The sequence below is a fragment of the Carcharodon carcharias genome, chromosome 20, assembly GCF_017639515.1.
Source record: "Carcharodon carcharias isolate sCarCar2 chromosome 20, sCarCar2.pri, whole genome shotgun sequence".
NCBI lineage: Eukaryota > Metazoa > Chordata > Chondrichthyes > Lamniformes > Lamnidae > Carcharodon > Carcharodon carcharias.
The window spans coordinates 31,556,897-31,579,642 of NC_054486.1; the positions used below are offsets into that span (position 1 = coordinate 31,556,897).

The 22,746-nt window shown below is 45.2% G+C and overlaps 1 protein-coding gene across 2 annotated transcripts in view; it reads left to right on the forward strand.

Moving 5' to 3' along the window:
• Positions 1-22,746, forward strand: part of vps39 (VPS39 subunit of HOPS complex) — a 124,089-nt gene that overhangs the window by 64,957 nt on the left and 36,386 nt on the right. For both annotated transcript variants that reach the window (XM_041214106.1, XM_041214107.1), the window contains 5 exons: positions 7,538-7,679; positions 8,297-8,383; positions 8,957-9,030; positions 9,373-9,471; positions 12,970-13,087. In XM_041214106.1, coding sequence (XP_041070040.1) covers positions 7,538-7,679; positions 8,297-8,383; positions 8,957-9,030; positions 9,373-9,471; positions 12,970-13,087 — 520 coding nt within the window. The remainder of the gene's footprint in view (positions 1-7,537; positions 7,680-8,296; positions 8,384-8,956; positions 9,031-9,372; positions 9,472-12,969; positions 13,088-22,746) is intronic.

Consider the following 22,746-nt stretch of genomic DNA (forward strand, 5'->3'; position numbering starts at 1 on the left):
CTCTTATTGAAAATAAGTGAAACATCTGCAGTCCTCCAGTCCTGTAGCGCCACCCCATATCCAAGCAGAAACATTGTGGCCAGAGCCTTACTTCCCCAAGTAATCTAAGATGCATTCTTTTCTTTTAAGTACCTCTTTTTTTAGCAATTTTTAGCCTATACAATATTGCCATCACCTCCTCCTTTACTGCTACATTTGTAACATCCTCTTATGAAAACAAATGCTAGGTGCTTATTTAGTACCTCACTCATGCCCTCTGCCTGTGCTTCCCTCTGACTCCCTCTTGCACTTTTTCTCCAGCCATACGTTAACCTGTCCTACCCTACTATTCCTATACTGACCAGTGTGACACTGAGAGTAAACAAAAATGTATTTATATAGCACCTTTAATGATCACAATGTCCCAAAGTGCTTTACAGCCAATGAAGTACTTTTGAAGTCTAATTACTGTTGTAATGAAAGAAACACAGTAGCCAATTTGCGCACAGCAAGTTCCCACAACATTGTAATAATGACCAGACTATCTGTTTTTGTGATGTTGATTGAAAGATAAACATTGGCCAAATCACTGAGGATAATCGTCCTGCTCTTCTTCAAAATAGTGCCATGAGATTTTTTATGCCCACGTGAGTGAGCAGACAGAGCCTTAGTTTAATGTCACACCAGAAAGACAGCACCTCCAGAAGTACAGCATTCCCTCAGTATTGTACTGGGGTGTCAACCTTGATTTTTGTGCTCAAGCATTGGAGTGGGAGTTGAATTCGCAACCTTCTGACTCAGGTGAGGATGGTGACCACAACTGAACCACAGCTGACATAAAGTAGATCCAAAGTAGTAAGCCTAAGATTTTTCCTTTACCTTTGTTGAGATTGTGCTATTTCCTCCCTACCTCCTGAGCTCTGACTTTCAACCCTTTTCCTTCCAATGTCATTGGTCTCCACATGGACACACTTCTGGAGTTTCCCCTTCCACTCCATCCCCCCCGTTCCCCCACTCCTCAAAATGCTCTGCACGCTATCAGTGATATTCGTTATCCTGCCACCAGAATTCATGTCAGTGGTTATTAAAAACATATGTTTATCCCACTGACTATCAAATCCCTCTATGACCACTGCATGTCTATATTTTGCTGTGCCCCAACCCTCCGTCCCCAACCCTGTAGTTATTTGTCCACAATGCTGTGGATATATGTTCTCAACTGCATTCCCCTGAGATGGGAAATTGCCCTTAGCACCTCTGAACTAAGGAGGTTAACTGCCCCGACCACAATCAAGTGACCACTTCCATAATGTTCACAATTGGTCAGGTGACGACAGGATTAGGCTTGCTTGTGATGCCTTCCACAGTCTGAGAGCCTACTTACACAGTTCTAGGTTTACTCTTGAAAAAATGAACTTTTGTAGAGTATTGAAAGATAGTAATCACAATAAACTAACACCGAGAGATGAGAAGAGAAAACTAAGGTGAGGGTGGTGGGAAAACGGGAAATAGCTCCTCAAGCCTTCATAAATTGGTGCTTTGAGAAATTAGCTGGATGCTTAATACTGACTTAGATGTGACTTTAAAGATTTTTAGCTGGTGTTTTTTTGGAGTGTTTGATTCAAATGGAAACCTTTTGCCATACCTGAATCTCCAAGTCAAACTGCTGAGAAATCCACACAAGTAGTTTCAAGTCGCACAAATCCTAGACTTTCCCCAAACGTACATGCCCATTGTTCTCCAGAGCGCTGAGGCACAGATTGGTAGGGACCAGCACAGTATTGGTGTCCAGTCAGGTAGAAGGTTCCCAGCCCCCATTCATGGATCTACCTCTTGCAACTACCCTTACGGAAGCTAACTGATTAACCAGTGCCCTGGAGTGCTACTGACTCCTTTATTGGAGTCTAGAGAGTTGTTATTGATTCAATCACTATGCATGCCATCTTCAACCTGGGAGACCTCTCATTCCACCCACTGGCAGGAGTCATCACAGAGGAAGCTCTTTGATGCACCTAGGATGCTCCAATGTGATGTTTATTCTGATAGGGAGAGCAGAGAAACATAATTGTCATACTGTCTGTATTATTGCTTATTTAGTATCAAGACATTGATGCATTTAGAACTGTTCAAAGCTGTGATCTTGTGTTGGATGTTCCTGGAGCCAACTTTCCCCCACTAAAACTGTAGGTATTTCATGTGAATATGCTTTTTAGAGACTGAAAACTGAATGTACCTCCTTCCCTCCCACTCATGAATGCTGGTGTTAATTCACAGTCTCTGGCTGGCAACTTATGTGCATCATCAATGAAGCTTGCATTTATATCGCACCCAGGGTCAAAATTAGTTTTTTTCTGAGGGCTGTTCTTGAGATTTTCTCGAGGACGACTTTTTGGGGGCGACTTGTTGGTTTTCAGAGGCTCCTTTCTAATTCTAACTAACTCCTTTATTAGATGATGCAGTCTCGAGGGCAGTTAGGGATGGGCAATAAATGCTGGCCTAGCCAGCAACACTCTCATCCCATAAAAATGAATTTTAAAAATTACCTTCTGTATTTGTGTTGACATATGGGGTATTTGGATTCACACAGAAGCAGAATTCTTCATTATCCACAATAATCATCACCCCTCCATTAAACTTAAAGCCACAACACGCAAAGAAATCATTAATTTCCTGGACACCATAATATTCCTATTGGCAAATGAAAAGAACAAACCTAAGCTAGCAGCAAACATTTTTCAAATAACTGACACATGCTTCTACACCTAAAAAGCCATCCCCTTAAACACACCTTCCATTGACTGGTGAGATCATAGCTAATGGCCCATAACTTCCGAGCTCCAGGACTGTGTATATGGGGGGTGGGGGGGTGGTACCCTAAAAACCCACTCCTGGAGGTTCCCAGGTAAGAATTGCACAACAATTGCCTGGAAAGTTCAGACCTCCAATAGGCAATTGCCCTGCACTGGGAATCATCCAAAAATGTGATTAAAATCTCAAACTTTGGATGGTTCCGTCAGTCTTACAGCAATAGTTACCCAGAAAAAATTAGAAGAATTAAAGCCTCTTCTGGCTTCTGGGTAACTATTGTACTGATCTCCATCGATTACCCCCACCCTGACAGAACCACCAACTATGTCGCCCCTCCAACTGCAGCCCCCTACCACCCCCTGACTACAGCCCAGCCCCCCCATCAATGCCTCTGTCCCCTCCCCCATCGACTGGGCAGCCCTCCCCTTTTTTACGGCATTTCAGATCGCAATCGCAGGTTTTAATTTAACAATTGAGCTAGCGTTGATATTGATCTAGCATCAACTGCTGGTCGTGAAAGAGTGTTCTGAACTTCCACCACCCTTAATGTATAGAAGTGTTTCCTTAATTCACTTCTGAAAGACCTAGCTCTAATTTTTGGCTTATACTGTATAGTCCTAGACTCTGCTAAATCATTTACCTAATTTCATTTCTTTCATTACAACAGTGACTACAGTTCCAAAGTATTTCATTGACTGTAAAGCACTTTGGGATGTCCTAAGGTCAAGAAAATTCTCACCCAGGTCTTCTGGTCTCCGGATCGTTGGAGACTATATGGACCCCAGAGGATGTGCTATTGGTCTCCTCAAAGGTCTCAATGCAAGACTCCAGTGCAATTGCCCAGGAAATTTCAACTTCTAATGGGCAATTCCTCTGAGTCCAGAACCCTCTGAGAAAGTGTCCAACTTGGAGGCTTTGGAGTGTTCCGACTCAGTTACCTGGATAGTACCCAGGAAATATTCGACAGGAACAAAAGCATGTTTAGCTCCTGGGTAACTATCCAGCTGACCCCTCTGACTCACCCTTCACCCCAACACTTCAAGACACACCTTCGGATCCTCCAACTCATCCCTGACCTTCTGACACCCAAACCCCTGACTCTCTTCACCTGCTCTGCCCTCCCCCTTCCCGACCTCACCTGACGGGCTCCACCCTACCCACCTGTCTCACTCGCCTTCATTCACTAACCACACTGAAAAGCTATTTAAATGTTCCAAAGCTTTTCAGTGTACTAGTGAATGAAGACTTAACAAAATATGCCAGCTAGTGCTGTAAAAAGTGGGTGTGGCTTGGCTTCTCCTGACGATCTTGCAATACGAAGGAGAACACGCAGAACAGAAATGCTCCACATTTCTGAAGAGGTCCGGTTCATTCGGAAGTCTGGGCCAGAAATGCAGAGGTCCATCTTAGTGTAAAAAAGAGCAGAGTGTCAATCCGCCAATGATTGCCACTCCTTGGAAGATTCGGCCCACTATAAAAATGGAAGTCGTTCATTCCTGTTTGGAATCTTAATATGTGCAAAATGGTTGCATATATGTCTCTAAAGTGGTCACTTCACCTCAAGTACTTCACAGTATGTGAAATGCTTTGTGATGTGATAACACGAAAATGCAAATCTTACTTATGATATAGAACTGTTCAGTATTAAGTTATCCAATTAACAGTGTTCATTACAATGGCATCCACTATAAATTTCCCCATACAGTAGCTCCTGAAATTATGCAGCCTGAAGCTAGAGATTCCATACAAATTTGCAGTGACCTCAGTGGCTTTAAGGTTTCCTGGCCCTCAGGCTCCTCACAGCCTCTCTCTCTCTCTCTCTCTCTCTACTCCCTCTCAGCCTCTCTCTCTCTCTCTCTCTAGCTCCCTCATAATCTCTCTTTCCCTCCCTCCCTTGCAGCCTCTCTTTCTGTCCCTCGCAACGCCTCTGTATCTCCCTTACAGCCTCTCTCTCTATCTCCTTCGCAGCCTCTCTCTTTCTTTCCCTCACAGCTTCTCTCTCTCTCTATCTCCTTTGCAGCCTCTCTTTCTACTCCCTCTCAGCCTCTCTCCCTCTCCCTCTCACAGCCTCTTTCCATTGAAGCCTGCCTCTCTCTCTCTCTCTCTCTCTCCCTCACAGCCTCTCTCCCTATTCCAGCCTCTCTCTCTTCTCTCTCTCTCCCCCTCCCTCGCAGCTTTGCTTTCCTCTCTCTCTCCCTCGCAGTCCCTCTCTCTCCCTCAGAGCCTGCATCTCTTTCTTTCCCTCACAGTCTCTCTCTCTCTCTATCTCCCTTGCAGCTCCCTCTCTTTCTATCTCCCTCGCAGCCTCTCTCTCTCTCTCTACTCCCACTCAGCCTCTCTACTCCCACTCAGCCTCTCTACTCCCACTCAGCCTCTCTACTCCCACTCAGCCTCTCTACTCCCACTCAGCCTCTCTACTCCCTCTCAGCCTCTCTACTCCCTCTCAGCCTCTCTACTCCCTCTCAGCCTCTCTACTCCCTCTCAGCCTCTCTACTCCCTCTCAGCCTCTCTACTCCCTCTCAGCCTCTCTACTCCCTCTCAGCCTCTCTACTCCCTCTCAGCCTCTCTACTCCCTCTCAGCCTCTCTACTCCCTCTCAGCCTCTCTACTCCCTCTCAGCCTCTCTACTCCCTCTCAGCCTCTCTACTCCCTCTCAGCCTCTCTACTCCCTCTCAGCCTCTCTACTCCCTCTCAGCCTCTCTACTCCCTCTCAGCCTCTCTACTCCCTCTCAGCCTCTCTACTCCCTCTCAGCCTCTCTACTCCCTCTCAGCCTCTCTACTCCCTCTCAGCCTCTCTACTCCCTCTCAGCCTCTCTACTCCCTCTCAGCCTCTCTACTCCCTCTCAGCCTCTCTACTCCCTCTCAGCCTCTCTACTCCCTCTCAGCCTCTCTACTCCCTCTCAGCCTCTCTACTCCCTCTCAGCCTCTCTACTCCCTCTCAGCCTCTCTACTCCCTCTCAGCCTCTCTACTCCCTCTCAGCCTCTCTACTCCCTCTCAGCCTCTCTACTCCCTCTCAGCCTCTCTACTCCCTCTCAGCCTCTCTACTCCCTCTCAGCCTCTCTCTCTCTCTATCTCCCTCATAATCTCTCTCTCTCTCTCTCTTTCTCCCTGTCACAGCCTCTCTCTCCCTTGAAGCCTGCCTCTCTCTCTCCCTCACAGCCTCTCCCTGTTCCAGTCTCTCTCTCTCTTCTCTCTCTCTCTCTCTCTCTCTCTCTCTCCCCCTCCCTCGCAGCTTCTTTCTCCTCTCTCTCCTTCGAAGCCTGCCTCTCTTTCTCTCCTTCAAAGCTTCTCTCTTTCTCTTTCTTTTGCTCTCTCTCTGTCTGTTTGTCTCTCTCTTCCCACACACCCCCCCCTCTCCCAGCCTCTCTATCTCTGCCCCAGCCCCTCTCTTCTCTCTCTCCCTCTTCCTTGCAGTCTCTCTCTCTTGCTCCCATCCCTGCCTCACTTACTCGCAGCCCCCCACTCGTGCCCTCACTCTCTCTCTCATCCCTGTTCTGCGCTTAGGCTCATGATCCACCACCCACTTTTCTGCGGCTCTTCCAATCACAGGTTGTTTCTCCCTGCGCTTGCTGCTGATAGGAGGTGCAATTGGCCCTATCAGCAGCAAGTGTGGGAGAAGAGTAGCTCCTCACAGGTCATGTCGCTTCCACATTGGTCAACATGTGATTGAATTTTCTTGACGTTTTAATGGCTTTCTGTGTGAATTCACTCAGAGCCCCCTCCCCCCCATGTATTTTGAACCCTGGTAGTGTCATTAATTAGTAAAACATCTCCAGTTAGTTATTGTTATCAAACAAAATTTGACACAGAGCTATATAAAGAAATATTAGGACAGGTTGGTCACAGAGGTAGGTTTTAAGGAGGAGAGAGAGGAGATGATGTTTAGGAAGGGAATTCTGGAGCTTAGAAGCAAGGCAGTTCTGGAGGCGTTGCTGCCAGTGGTAGAACATGGCTGCAGAAGAGGCCAGATTTAACAAAGTGCAGAGACCTCAGAGGGCTGTAGAGCCAAGCAAAGATAAGGAAGAGCAAGACTGGAAGGATTTGTGAGCAAGAATGAGTATTTTAAGATCTAAGCTTTCTTGGACTGGAAACCAATGTACGTCAGCAAGTACAAGGATAAGGAATGAACTGAATTTGGTACAAGTTAGGATACACACAGCTGAGTTTTAGATGAGTTCAAGTTTATGAAGGGTGGAAGATAGGTGGCTTACCAGGAAAGAATTAGCATAGTTCAAACCTAGAGGGTAACAAAGGCATGGATTAGGGTTTCAACAGCAGATGAACTAAAGCAGGGTCGGAGATGGGTGCTGATATGGAATTGGATGGTTTTGATAATGAAGTGGATATAGGGTCGATAGCTTATCTCAGTATCAAGGTGTGAGAGTGGCCTAGTTTAGCCTCAGGCCGTTGTCAGGGAGAAGGATAGAGTGGCTGGATGGGGAGCACAGTTTGTGGTGGGGACCAAAGGCAGTCGTTTCAGTTTTTCCAATACTTAGTTGAAGAAAATGTGTGCTTAACCAGTGCTGAATGTCATTCAAATAACATGCCAAATCAGACACGGTGGGGAAGTCAAAGAGAGCTGTGTGAGGTGTCATTAGCAAACATGGAACCTGACCTTTTGTTTTTGGATAATGTTGACAAAGAACAGCGTGTAGGTGAGAAATAGGAGGAGGCCAATCAGACAGTGATCCCCCCATTCAGAATTCTGCTGATATTTCATGTTCTTTGCTGATTACTGTGTGTGTTTCAGACAAATGTGGCACTCGTGGCCCCCTTGTTACGGCTGGAGAACAATCACTGTCACATTGAAGAGAGCGAGCATGTACTGAAGAAAGCACACAAGTACAGCGAGCTGATCATTCTGTATGAAAAGAAGGGCCTGCATGAGAAAGGTGATAGGATTTGTTCATGATTATTTTATTTCCCTTTCATGGAACATAGAAGCAGGAGGAGGCCATTCAACCCCTCATGTCTACTCCATTATTCTGTTAGATCATGGTTGACCTGCATCTTTTGACCCACTGTGGGTCTCTAACCTTTAACACCCTCTAAATACAAATCTATTAATCTTAGCTTTGCAATTTTCAATTGACCCCCAGCTTCAACAGTTTTGTTCTGGGCTGTGGGGGCAGGTGGGAGTAGGGGAAAGCGTTCCAGATTTCCAGTACCATTTGTGTGAAGAAATGATTGTCATCCCTGAACTGCCTAGCTCTAATTTTAAAGTTGTGCCCCCTAGTCCTGGACTTCTCCCCACTAAAGGAAACAATTTCTCTCTAATTATACTATCAAATTCTATAATCATCTCAAACATCACAATTGGATCACCCTTTAATGTTTTATACACAGGGTATACAAACCTTAGTCCATGCAACCTGTCCTCATAAATTTTCTTAGACTTTTATAACTAATGTGATGTGCAGTGTTTGTATTTTCTATTGTTGCTGTTTCCAGCACTCTCTTCATTCTTTAATAATGAGTTCTTCAGGTGTTGCTCTGTTTTCCTTTGTAGCCCTGCAGGTTTTACTAGATCAGGCGAAGAAAGCCAATTCACCACTGAAAGGCCATGAGCGAACTGTGCAGTACCTCCAAAGACTGGGTTAGTAATGGTTACTATTCTGGCATAATATGCGCAATGACTAATTGTCCCCTGTAATGTACCGAATTGGTAAAGACACTGGGCAAATATAGGAAAGAAGTTTGATCATTGCACAATGGTGAGTTACCCAATCTGAACCAAAGCAGAATTTTAATCTTACAATTGGCCTGTATGCTTACTGGCTGTGAAGACGAAAACTGCGGCTGATCATGATCCAGCCACTTCTGCTTGTATGTTTATAGGGCTACAGATCAAGGTTGGTTTTTATGCATTGTCGTGAGCATTTGCAGTTCAGATTCTGATGTTATGCTGTGTTTGTAAGGGGAGTACATTCTGTCAGCGCTAGCAGTTTTCAGCTTTAACCATGAGCATGTGTAAAGTGATAAATGGGAAAACTGATTTGGAAAGCCTTTGAAAGCATCAGAATTGAGGCTGTCATTTGAAGTCCTCCAGTAAGTTTTGCCATTTGGAGTTTGATCGGTTGACACTTCTTACATTTAACTTAAACATGTGTTGTTGTAGATGAGTCTATTCTCTATCTCTACTCCCTGACCTGTTTCTGTTTCTAATCAGGGAACGAGAACTTGAATATTATTTTTGAATTTTCTCTTTGGGTCCTGAAAACATGTCCGGAAGATGGGTTAAAGGTACGGATTCAGAACATTCTTTAAAGTTTTACTTTTGACTAAGGATCATAACAACATTGCTATAATCAATTCTTAAGCAGAATTCTGTAAGCTCCTTTCTATATATGTGCACTTCATCAAAGTGATGTTTGATGCTGGCGTGAACAGTATTTTTGAGAGAGAGCGAACTATTTAGTTACCAGAGTGATGAAAGGAGTGCTATAGATGGAGCAGTATGTGACATGAAATGAAGAGCTCTGTTTGGAGCAGAGTCACTTGAATTATGAGTGCTCTGAATAAAGCACTGAGTGGTGTAACATATTGGTTTGAATTGTGATTTTTTTTTTCCTTGTCTGTTTTTAGATATTTACAGAGGATCTGCCCGAGGTGGAAAATCTACCAAGAAACAAAGTTTTGGACTTCCTAAAGGAGAGCTGTAAAGAGCTTGCTATTCCATATCTGGTAAGAACTATTGCAGTTTGTAAACTGTAGTAATATTACACACCAGTGATGTTGCCCCCTTTATTACTGCTCTATGAAAACATTTCAACCACAAGATGTTTACCTGAGGAGGAGGGGGAAGAGCAATCAGGTGGTTTGGATTTCAAACTTTTTGAAACTGCTTGTTAGCATGGCACAACAGAAAATATACATTCTGTATTGCCGCCAGCAAGGAGCGTTCTTCCCACCTCTTCGCTGCTCCATCTAAATCTCCCCTTCAATTGATTGCACAGTCCTCTAGTACTTTGCTCAAATATCCATTCCTTGTGTGAAGCCAGTCAAGACTGGCAGGCTGTTTGCATCCCGGCTGAACCTGATCCTGGCATCCGTATATTGGTGGGGTTTGGTGGGGGGGGGGCAGTGGTAGGGTTGGTTTATTGTTTTTCGTGGCTTCAGGCTTATATAGCTGAGGCACATGCTTTACTAACACAGTCATCAAGAGAGCTTGCAGTGACTATTCTGCCACAAAACCCATCAATCCATTCTTTCAGGTAACAAATACATTTTTCAGATACAGGTGGTTCAGATGCATGAAATTAACTTGCTCGTACCTGGATTGGTGATTCAACAGCATATATGGACAATGTTTAATTTATTAATGTAGATAGAGGTTAAAGTGTCAGAAGGGTAACATTCTCCCCACTGAGTCAGAGGCTTGAGAGTTCAGAGACTTAAGCACATTTTATAGGCTGATGTAAAGCAGAAAAAGAAGGCTTCTGACAGTCACAAAAAAGCGTAATACTGTAGAAAGCCTAGAGGAGTATAGAAAGTACAGGGGTAAAGAAAATTAGGAAAGCAAAGAGGATAAAAAAAATATTGGCAGGTAAAATGAAAGAAACCCCAAAGATGTTTTACCAGTACATTACGAGCAAGAAGGTAACTAAAGAAAAGGTAGGGCCTATCAGAGATGTACATAGTAACTTGTGTGTTGATGCTGAAGCTGTGGCAGGGTTCTCAAGAGCACTTTGTGTCTGTCTTCACTGAGAGGGATGATACAGACATTACAGTTAAAGAGGAGGCGTGTGAAATATTAGAGACAATAAGCATAATGAGAGAGGATGTACTGGAGGGACTAACATACAAGTTTTAAGATACCTTGCCCTTCCAGGATAATTTGAGGTGGCCTAAGCACTTTTCAGGTCTGAAATGGCGGCCCTAGGCCCATTTGTGAGTATGCACGATACACAGTGAGCAACGATCTGATTGGGGTAGTCATTATCCAGCAGGATAGCTTTGCACCTTATTTCAGTGTCAAGCTTGCACAGTGAGCAAATAACTCGGGTCCTATTTACGAGATTGCTGATGAAGCCAATCTTGTAGCACGTGGAACTGTAGGACTCCCAATGCTTATATTGACCAATGAAGGTAGCCTTGCGGTAGACAATAGTAGAGAACACTTTAGCCGATTTCTCAACTTGCATATTGAGGAAAGGGTGCACGTTAGACTGCTCCGTTTCAAAGATGAATTTGAGTGGGGGATGGAACGCATTAAGGTGTTTAAGAAAATTCTAATATGCAGCTGCAGATTCAAAACATTATCTAGTTATTTTCTCATTACTGCTTTTGGGACTTTTGCAAATTGACTGCCATACTTCCTATGTTATAGTGACAACAGTTCAAAAAAATCTTCATTGGCTGTAAAGCATGTTGGAACATTGCTTGGATGTGAAAGCCACTACATATAAATGCGAATCACTCAGACCATTATAGGCCTGTACTAAAAGCTGATTCCCATACTGGGGGATAAAGAAATCCAATTTTATTGTGATTGTGAAATTCCAGACAGCAAATAAATGACAACAACTTGGATTTGTTTAGTCCCTTTAATGTAGTAAAATACTCGTGGTGCTTCACAGGACCATTATCAAACAAAATTCATCATAGAGCCACATAAGGAGATATTAGGACATGTGACCAAAAACTTGATCAAAGACATAGATTTTTAGGATTGTTTTAAAGGAGGAGAGGCAGATGGGTTATTAGAGGAAATTCCAAAGTTTTGAGTGTATGTAACTGAAGCCATGACTGCTGATGGTGAAATTATTAAAATTGGGGATGCTCACGAAGCTATAACTGAGGGAAGCACAGACCTCAGAGGATTGTAGGACTGGCAGAGTTACAGAGATATGGAAGAGCGAGGCCCCATGATTGATTCTGCACATCCCTGGCTCCTCATTCCCACAGAAATACCTCAGGCAGTGTGTCCTCTGATACTCGACCTTTCAAATAGCTCTGGAATCACTCACGCTCCACACCTGTCACCAAACATGCACATCAGTTTGTTGATATTCCAAGCTGACTCCATCCTACCTACATCTATTCTATTCCACCACAGAATCTCTGACTTAAACTCTGCTATTGTTTCCGTTCTACTCCCCATTTATTATCCGGGCTTATTTAACCTAATCTTGCTATGTAGCTATGTCTGTGCAGCGGGGAGTTTCCCTATGTACATTCATGGGCACATTTTGGATAATGATCTGAAACATCTTAACTTTCTCCTTAACTTTTTTTTTCTTTTCTCTGTCTCTACTACGCCCCCCTCTCCTGTCGTCATACCTCATTTCATTTTTCTCCCTCAGGATACTCTGCCCTCCCAAATCCCTACCCCAACCCTTCCGCACTTCTTGATCATTCTGCTTTTCTGCTGCCTTCCCATGCTTGACTCCCACTTAGTTAAGCCTACAGTTTCCTCCTTTGCCTTTTTCGGCATCCTTATGTACAACAACCCCAACTGTCCCACCCTATTCTCATGCTGACCTTCTTGTCCAGCATGCCTGCCACGGGCTTAGCTTTCCAATCTCCCTCCCGCCCTATTCATTCTTCCTAATGCACACCCTGCGAACTCTGCCAGCGGATTAGTTATCACCGTCCTTCTTTGTATCTCCCTGCAGAATGTTCACTTATGAACCAGACTGTTGTCATTCATGAGCTTACTGTAGATGATTACAGAATCAGTCCCCTTTAATGAAGCCTCCCCTCCTGCCTACACCTTTTGCCACTTGCTCTGCCCAAATCACCGTGGAGGAGCTGTGACTCTTAACTACGAGATCATTCCTTATGCTAACCCTCTACTCCTGTGGCATCTCCTCCTCCTTTGAGCATCTCGCTTTGTTCCACCCTATCGCTTCTTGTTTAAAATCCTCATTCTTGACCGCTGTCTCATTTAAATAAAACTACATTAAACTCAAGAAACAAACCTGGTGGTGCTGCTGCAGTTTGAGAGGGAGCTCCACTGTTGACCTGTTCTCCTCAACTATTCTGAGGTTGGACTGGAGTTTGATTCCACTGATACCAGCAGCACTCCATTCTTCATGTAAAGTTGCAGCGAGTGTGGCAGGTCATTTTATCATAGGGGAACATGAGGTATAGCTCAACAGTACATCTGACAGTCAGCTGTCACAAGTGGTCTTTATTAATCGCATAATGATAACTGTTGTTTGTCCTCCTTTCTCCTAGGAACACATTATCCATATCTGGGATGAAACAGGGCCAGTCTTCCACAACTGCCTGATCCAACTGTACCGTGAGAAGGTGCAAGCCCTCATGAAGGAATATCTCAACTCTCTGCCTGAGGGTAAGGTCCATGCTTGCAGAGAATCTGCACTGTATACTGTTGAATTTTCTTCTGTGTTGTGAAAAACATGTCCTGGTTTATTTGGCCAGTTTTTTCTGCTATTTTTTGTCTCCATCTCCCCTGAAAGCATTTGCTTGGAGTATTTTACTGACCTTACTTGATAGGCCATTGCACTGACCTCCCTTGCCCTCAAACTCAGTGCATGTTATAGAGGGCAGGAGTATATAACCCACCCTGCCATTTGCATTGAACCAATGGCACTGAACAATCAGGCTATAAAGAACAAAACTAAGCAACCCACCCTCCAGCATTGCTCCCCTGCACAGCAGCATGAGTTGTCACTTGTCTTTTCTGCTTCCTTCTCATAGAAACCACACCAGGTTATTTTTAATAAGCACATAGTAACAATATTTCATTTGACACCATGTGACAACATTGAATCTTGTACCATTCAGACAAAGTTTAGTAACGATTTTGTATTCTCACGACAGATTCTCTTTCTCTCCTCCAATCGCTTTCCTCCTTAATCCTCTCTTTAATGGGGTGTACACTCCATGATAAATTTTGGTCCTATTTGTCTCAACAGATGACATGATTGAATAGAACCAGATACAGTCCACATAACTTTGAAGTCTCATGGAATAGGAGGGTTGGTCTCAGCTTGGATAAAAATAAATGATTAAGGACAGAAAACAGTGAGTCGTGGTAAATGGTGGTTTTTCAGACAGGTGGATGGTATTGAAATGCTAGAACCATTGCTTTTTTTTGTTATATATAAATGACTTTGAATATTCAAATACACAAGTAAAATTTCAAAATTTGCCAATGATGCCAAACTTAGAGGGTGTGGCCTTGAGAATGATAACAATTGAATGCAACAGGACAGGTACACTAGCAGAATAAGCAACCAAATGGTAGATGAAATTTAATATAAAGTAATACAAGGTGATTCATTTTGGCAGAAGGGATGGATAGGGAGAGGCAATATAGACTTTAGTTCTAAAGACTGTATGGGGACAGAGGGGCCTGGGGCTTCATCTTTGAATGTGGCAGGTCATATTGGGAAGTAGTCTGCAAAGCAAATGGTATCTTGGGCTTCGTGAATAGAGGTATTAAGTACAAAAGAGGGGAAGTTATGCTGAAACCGTATAAAGTTCTTGTTAGGTCACAACTAGAATATTGTGTCCATTTCTAGTCACTTAAAGAATGTGAGTGTCCTTGAGGGGTTGCAGAAAGGATTTTCCAGAAGGTTCCAAGGATGAGGGATTTTAGCTACAAGGTTATGTTGAAGACACTGGGGTTGTTCTCTTTGGAGCAAAGGAAATTGAGAGGTGATTGGACAGAGGTGCCCAAGATTGTGGCAGGTTTAGATAGGATAGTCAAAGAAAAGCTGTACTCATTTGCTGATGTCATGAGCACTATGGCACACAGGCTTTTGGAAAGAGATGCAAAGAGATGTGAGGAAGAACTTTTATATGCAGTGAATGGTAATGAGCTGGAATTTGCTGCCTACAAGGGTGGTAGAAGCAGAGATGATGAATGATTTCAAAGGGGAATTCAAATCGCGTTTGAGGGTAATAGACTTGCAGAGCTACAGTGATTGGGGGGGGCGGGGTGAGACTAATTGGATTCCTGTACAGAGAACTGGCATGGACTCAACCAAAGCTGTTCATTACATATGTGCTGCTTAAACTATGTTAAGCATGTCTACTATTTCGGGCAGCTCTGGTAGCTCTTTCTTTAGACCCATTCATAGTATCCTGCAATGGGACAGTGACAAAGGTGAGAGAGTGGACTTGCCTGCCCTGCAATGAGCTGTCTGCCTCATAGTAGTCCAAGGGCTTGTACAGAATGCTTAGCCTGGTTACATAAGGTATTTGGTAATGGGACTAGATTATTTAGACAGTAAATGTAGACTGGAATTCTCCCATGTCCCTGGGATCAATGGAGGCAGGGAGGGGAGAATTCAGCAGGAGGCCCAAAAATCAGTTTCAAGCCAGTGTGAATTATTAACAGGATCTTCCGATGTGCCCACCATGGACCTTCATGGACCTCAGCGATGCTTCAGCCCTGCTTTAGAATTTTATGGACTGCGCCATGGGCTGACAAGGATGTGGGGAAGAGGGAGGTTTAGGTACGAGTGGGAGAGTAAGGTTTTGGGGTGGAGGGGGAGGGATTTCAGAGGGTGAAAGTGTCATGGGGGAAAATGGTGCAAGTGGGGAGGTAGATGAAAGAGTAAAGGGGGAGGGAGGTGTAAGGAAGAGAGTTCGGATGGGAGAAGGTGTCCACGGGGAGAAAGGAGTTTGAATGGCCCTGCCACAGACACTTCTCCCTCCAGAACCATTTGTGGTCTGGCTGCATGTAGCTGAACTGCTCGTGTTGGGGGAATGCTTGTGGTCTTGCATAGCCTATATAATGACGCTGAATGGAAACAGTAGACATTAGTAGACATGCGTTTTGATAACACACGTAAGCATGCTGAACAGGGCCACACAGAATGGATCAGGAAGGAACAAACCCTATACAAATCTGATGAAACCGTGTTTAAATAATTAAGACTTGCAGACCTTGTTGCTCACACACTAAACATTATTTAGACATTATTTAGGGAATATATTTGCAGCTAATACAGTGGCAGTGTTCACCCGTGAAACCACTTGTGATCAAATTGTTTTGATTTTACATTGCCTACCACTTGCTGTGCTAACATCCGCAGCAGGGGTGGAGACAGTCTATGGAATTGTTGACCTGTTGCCTTTGATGACTTCAGCGGCTGTCCTCTGGAGAGCTGAGGCTTGGAGGGCCCCAGCTTACTTTGGCTATCCACCTGTGGATTAGCTGCTCCTTCTGCAGTGACAGAAGATGAGGTTGAAGGGGTCACAGGCAAAGAGGATTCGCAGGGAACGGATAACCTCAGAGTCCAGAGTGGATGGCCCAGTGCTGTCCAGCTGCTGTTCCTCTTCCCTTTGGGTTTCTCTTTCGCTTGAGAGGAAGGGGTACCTGGAGGGACATCAAGGTGCCCTGTTACCCTTTCACATAGCCACTGCATGAGCTCACCCAGGGCAATGGCAGTGGAGTGCAGGTGGAAACTGGGCATCTCCATGTCATCTGCCATCTTCCCCATGGAGACCTCCATGCGAGCACGTGTGGGCACCACTTTATCAGAGAGCAAGCAGATTGACTCCTCCGACTCACCTACCACTCTCTTAAGGGCTTCCAACAGCTCTGCGTGATGTTCCCCCATCTCTTGCTGACTCTCCACCATGAGTTGGAAGACCGGTTCCAGAGGCTTATCATTTGACTCGGATCTCAAAGATGCCCCTTCCCCAGCAGTCCTCTGAGAACCGGGGAGCTCGGCTGAAGCTGCCTCCTCCTGCTGCGGACATGTTTCCATGCAGTCACCACCAAACTGTGAGACCCTTCCTAAACTAGCAGTTATATCCATTGAGATGTGTGTTCCTGAGCTGGTGGAGGGTGCAAGTGACTGCTGTGCTGCCTCTACAAGTGTGGAGCTTTCCTCTTCTGCTTCCCCCAGGCATATCTCTGGGCTGGGGCTGACCCTGGTAGGGAGCCCTCCTCCACCTCAGGCTTTGGTCTCTTCCTGGAGGTATTTGTAAATGAGATAGAAGAGCGCAGGTGACAGGTCAGCTGCCTCCAACGTGAAGGCACAATTGAACCTCAGGTTTGCATTGAATAGATGAATCCTTCCTAGGTGGATGCTGGTTCCCTCTGTGCCGTAGCCAGTTCCCCCTTCCCCCTCCAACCAATCCTCACTCACCTTCCATGCAGTGTCCCATGTCTGTCGAAAGGTGAAGTAGGCACAATGGGCACTCCCATTGGGCAACCTGGATGCACTGAAATGGGACTGTGAGGCAGGCCATCTGAAGAGATTTAACGTGGTGAAGCAAAAAGGGTCGTTCAACCTCTTCCAGCACACTGGTGCCAACCTCTTGCGCATCCCCTGAGCCCTGACTACATTGGCCACTGATGGAATTGATATCCCTGCTTGGTCTTCTCCTCCCATCAGACGGATACAGCACATTCCTGCTCATCTCGACATGCTCCAGGAGGATGCGCAGGGAGATGTCACTAAATTTTGGAGCTGGGCCAGTGGATGACCTTGCAGACATCTCTGTTTTTGGTCTGAGATTGTGGATGTCCAGGCGCCTTTTAAATATGCCGCCTGACTATGACAGTGGGATGCAGGCCATCAAGCCCTTTCTGCAATGGAAGATGGCACAAAACCCTCGGATGCATAATTAATTATGCTGGGGCTGGAAGATAAGGCATGGTTTCCCATCAGCTTCCGCAGCGGGAGACATTCCCCACCCATGCTGCGGGACTTAGTCCCGGATGGGAGAATTCCGCCCATAGATATGAAAGATGAAGGTTTCCGCCTTACGCGTTAAATTTTTCATTATGCACCCGGTTTTTGGCCTCCTCCAAGATCTCATCTATCAGGTCATACCAGCCATTGCATTTAGAGGCAACTTGTGTTGACATCATCACAATGCGGACTGTACCTACCTCCTTTAAACTTTTTGGTTTTCCCTTCATTGTCTAGAAACAGCAGTAGACCATTTAGCCCCTCAAGCCTGGTTGGCTACACCAGACAACCCTGTGAAAATTTGCCCTGCAGGAGAAATTGAGTCTAAGCTTGAATCAGGAATTTTGCAAGCTACATACCATCAAAACTGGACTCCCTTTAACCCATAACTCCATTTAAATCATGAATGTTGCTTACCTTCAGACAGAAGAATCCTGTACAGCCCTATTTTGTTGCCAACAGAGCAATGGTTCTCAAAATTCCATGTCAGAAAGCATCCTGAAGACTGGCACACTCCTGTGGGGCATCTTGCAAATATTGATGCATCACTGGAACCCCCCGGCAAACATTAATACATTTGTGGGAACTTCTATTAATATTGACACACTGTCTGGGACCCTCTGCAAATATTAACACACGGACACTCCCATGACCCTGCTGAAAATATTTGCACTTTTTCAGGGGATTCCTGTAAATACCATGGACTTCCTGCAATAGCAGCACAATCATGGACTCTGCAAATAGCAGTACAGTCCTGGTGACCCGCTATCCAAAATAAAATCATTGGATCATTATGACAATGCAGTATAGAAAACAATGTACTTCTTCCTCAACATGTACACCATAGAAAAATTCGGAAAGCTGATTATCAATGAGCAGAAGTTTGATGACTTCCTGGACTTATCCTAGAATATGGGAACGTCAGTTTGAAAGTCTGCAGTCGAACATGACTATAAGAGTTTAATGTTGAAGCGCCATCTGGTTGAGGAGTGCAACACTTTGAATTGGAGCAGAAGAAACAAGCCTGTAGTCGGTATTTTATCTGTGGCACGCTGTTCTGGAAGTGGGTGGCACTTCTGTCATCTCAGGAGCTGGCTCCCACGTGATTCTAATTAAAATTTAAAGTGCCGGCGGTAAAAATAAGGTACTTATGCGATCATGCAGCAGGGGAAGCTTTCATTGATAAAACTCACCATCAGCTGACAATGCAGCAGGTATAGACGGGCTATAGAAGAGCCTCTTGGATAAACAGGGCAGCTCTGCATCACATCTGCAACTTTCCTGCCCAAGTACATTGCCATTAACAATACTTATTGAGAGCACAAAGGTGTTTTTCAAATTTTAATATCATTTATAAATATTGCACATTACACTGGTTTCATTTTAGTCATGTGTGCATCATCATTATCTATTGTTGGGACAAGCTTAGTCGGAGAGCTAAATGAGCTGGCGTGCCTCATGATTGGCACATTGATGGTTGCAGGGGCATTTGAGACATTTTCTTGCCCTGCAAGAAAGTGTTTGTGTTCACTCTTTATTGGATGTTCTGTTGGTGCTCAATTTTGTACTCGCCCATCTGTGGAACATGGCTGAACTTGCATGGAAAAGGGAGATTGCATGGTAAAGGAGATTGGCTGAAATTACTCTCACCAGCAATAATTGAAATATTGTGGGTGAGCTCAAAGTCCTGTAAGGATGGTGCAGGATCTGATTTCTCGGTCATGGTAGATTGACTGATGTATATCCAAGTGCAACACAGATGTTGTCGAGTTGAATATTCAGTAGCGAATATGTATGACATAGGTGACAGAGTTAGCTTCGTCAGGGAGGCTGGGAAGGCTTGGTCTACATTCCAAGCAGTTCCAGCAATAGGACCATGGCCATGTTGGTGCCTCACTCTTGGGAGAGCCTCCTGTTTGATTCATTCATGGGATGTGGGCTTTGCTGGCTGGGCCTGCATTTATTGCCCATCCCTAGTTTCCCTTGAGAAGGTGGTGGTGAGCTTCCTTCTTGAACCGCTGCAGTCCATGTGTAGGTACATCCACAGGGCTGTTAGGAAGGGGGTTTCAGGATTTTGACCCAGCAATAGTGAAGGAACAGCGATTCCGGTTGCATTCCTTTTTTGTGACTTGATTAGGTTCGATATGAGTGGCTTGCATGTAAGAGTCAACCACATTGCTGTGGGACTGGAGTCACATGGAAGGATGACATATTTCCTTCCCTAAAGGACATTAGTGAACCAGATGAGTTTTTACAACAAACTTTTAACGATTTGTGGAATGTGTGGAATTTGAATCCGTGGGGAGATTCGAACCCGGGTCCCCGGTGCATTACCCTGGGTGTCTGGATTATTAGTCCAGTGACAATACCGCTATGCCATCGCCTCCCCATATTTATTAGGCTGCCCCTGGTAACCCGTGCATTTCCCTCTATAGCCCTGGCATTCAGAAGAGACTCATATCATTCATGGCTGCCTCCTCGGGCACATCCAATTCATCCGCATCTGAGGAGAAGTGCTGCTACTCCCTCTCTTCCTATTGCAGCTGTTCTGTGTTGCATGGCAACATTGTGCAGTGAACAGCAGAGCATGACTATTCGTTATGCCCTCTGTGGTGCGTGCTGCAGAGCCCCTTCAGACTTGTCAAGGCAGTGGCATTGCATTTTCAATAAGCAAATTGTCTGTGCCATGATGGCTCTGGAGGAAACATGAGCTGCATTGTAGCGCTTTTTTCCTGCCTTCTAAGGATGGCTCACTTGTGTCACCCACTAGGCCCGGAGGGGATAACCCTTGTTGCCCAGGATCCAGCCATCAGCTGGGCCGGGGTCTCAAAAGGTTCTAGGACCTGTGAGTTGTGCAAAATGTCTGAGTCATGAGAGCTCCCTGGAAAATGAGCACAAACATGCATGATTCTTTGCTTGTGGTTGTAGACCAGTTGCACCTTCAAAAAGTGAAAGCCCATGTGATTCACAAAGCTGGCCCCAGTGAGTTCTAATAGCCACATGAGTGCAGTCGATGACCCCTTTCACTACGGGGAAACTAATGATGGCTCCAAAGTCCAATGCCCTTGCTGCCTGGCTGCCTTCATCTGTGGAGTAATTGATGAATTCATTCACACGACAGAGGAGGGCATTGGTAAGTTCCTTTATGTACCTGTATGTGGAATCCTGTGATATGCCATATATGTTACCATGAGGCCTTAGGAAGCACCGTTGATGGAAAAAAATGAGCAGCTTGAGGTCCACTGCCATGGTGTTCCTGCCAAATCAATATGGCTGCAGGTCTTGCAGCACAGCCCCACATATTTTGAAGAACACTTCCTCTAATGGTCTCCATCGCTTCTGGCATTGCCTCTCCTACATCTGCAGGTATTTAATGTTGCCCTGAAGACATGGTGACATGCTAGTGCCTGCCTTCTATAACGTCTTCCCTGCATGGCTTGATTGATGTGTACAAAATTATGAGGGCTCTAGATAGAGTAGACAGGGAAGACTTGTAACTGACCTCTCTGCTAGGGGAAACCAGAGGGCACAGATTTAAGGTGATTGGTAGAAGGATTAGACGAGATATTAGGAAAAGCTTTTTCACCCAGAGGGTGGTAGACGTCTGGAATTTGCTGTCCAGAATAATGGTTGAGGCAGAAACCTTCAACTCATTTGAAAGGTACCTGGATTTACAACAGAAGTATTGTAACCTGCAAGGCTATGGATTGGATGCAGGAAGGGTGGGATTAGAATAAGTGGCTAGTTTTTTCAGCTGGCACAGACATGATGGGCTGAATGGTCTCTTTCTGTGCCGTAACTTTTCTATGGTTTCTATGGCTGCATCCTGATCTGCCTTCCCCATCTCATGGTGCTTGCTGCTGGCTTTGCGGCCTCAGTTGTTGACCAGCAAGAGCCCTTCTTGTCGTATCCTCTCCTCCTGTTCCCTGCTCTATGGGTGAAATCCATAGAACACGTGCAGTGAACTTTTCTACTCCTTTCATTGCCCACACCCAAAACTTCACCCAACCCATACTGGACTCCTCCAACTTTGACCTCCATTCCTGGCAGCCACATGTGCATTTGGGGACATTTTTAAAAAATGGTGTCACATTTGTGCTGGAACCCATTATCCTCCACCCTCCTGTCACCTTCATGCTTGCCCTCATCAACCTTGATCCTCCCAGCATCATTTGCACCTTCCCTCTATAACCCTTCAACCTCCTCCAATTACTCTGGACCCTGTCACCCTCCAGTTGGAAATACCATCTCCCCCCTCCCTGACCTTACACCCGTCGCCATTGACGTTCCGCTTCTGATCCTGTACCCTCTCCCCATCATCCTCAGAGTCTTTGTTAGATACTGTGATCCTCCCTACGAGATGTTCGATTACTCCAACCTCAGATCAGAGCTGCCCCCTACTGAATCGACATCCCTCAGTGATTGTGAATGTTCCCTCTGCCAGCCAATACCCTGAGATGGACCTGCATATGGACAGTATTGACACAACCCTTTAGACCTCCCCCCCCGCCCCATTTTCTTTCTTTGACTGACTGTATGCATCACCTCCCCTCACCACACCTATAATGTCAGGCCTTTCCCACTTCACTCCTCAATGTCCCCAACCCCACCCTCTGAAATCCCTTGGATCCCTCTTCCATGCCCCCAACCCCATTGCACACCCCTCTCCCCCACTCACCCCTTACTCAACCTTACAATCCCGAGCCTCCATGCAAGCTACCATTCTTCTGCTTCCCTCCATTGTGCCACAGAGTTCAACATTTAGTTAGTGATCAAATTAAAAATTAAATTAACTTAAACCTTTCACCTCAGACACAACTGCAGAAAGCTGCCTGGTGCACGCCACCTTTAAACAAACATGAACTGGGTGCCACATGATTCCCATGTGCCGCTGACTTAATGTTGAAGGTAGGACTTAAGTTCAAAAAATTTTAATATAATGAGAATTTTCTCTCTGGCATCTGTCTGTCCCAGGAGATGATGGACTGCCCCCATGTTGTATGTCACTTCTGTATTGAACATTGTCTGTTTTGGCTATAGCGGCCAATTTGGGAATGGCAATCCCTTCCGCAGTTCGCACAGATGACCAGCATTGGCCTAAGGTCGACTGATCTTTTTTCCTTCCAGTGGGCTCTCTTTTCTGCCATCTAGTCATTTCTCTTATCTATGTTTTTTCCATGCTCTTACTGACTGCTTGTTTCCAGGCACTACTGTCAGCAGCAAGGACTTCTCATGCATGGACTCCGATCCCGAGATTTGAGATCTCGCTTGCAGACATCCTTATATTGCAGACCTGGGCAACCTGTTGGCCTCACGCCAATAGCCAGCTTGC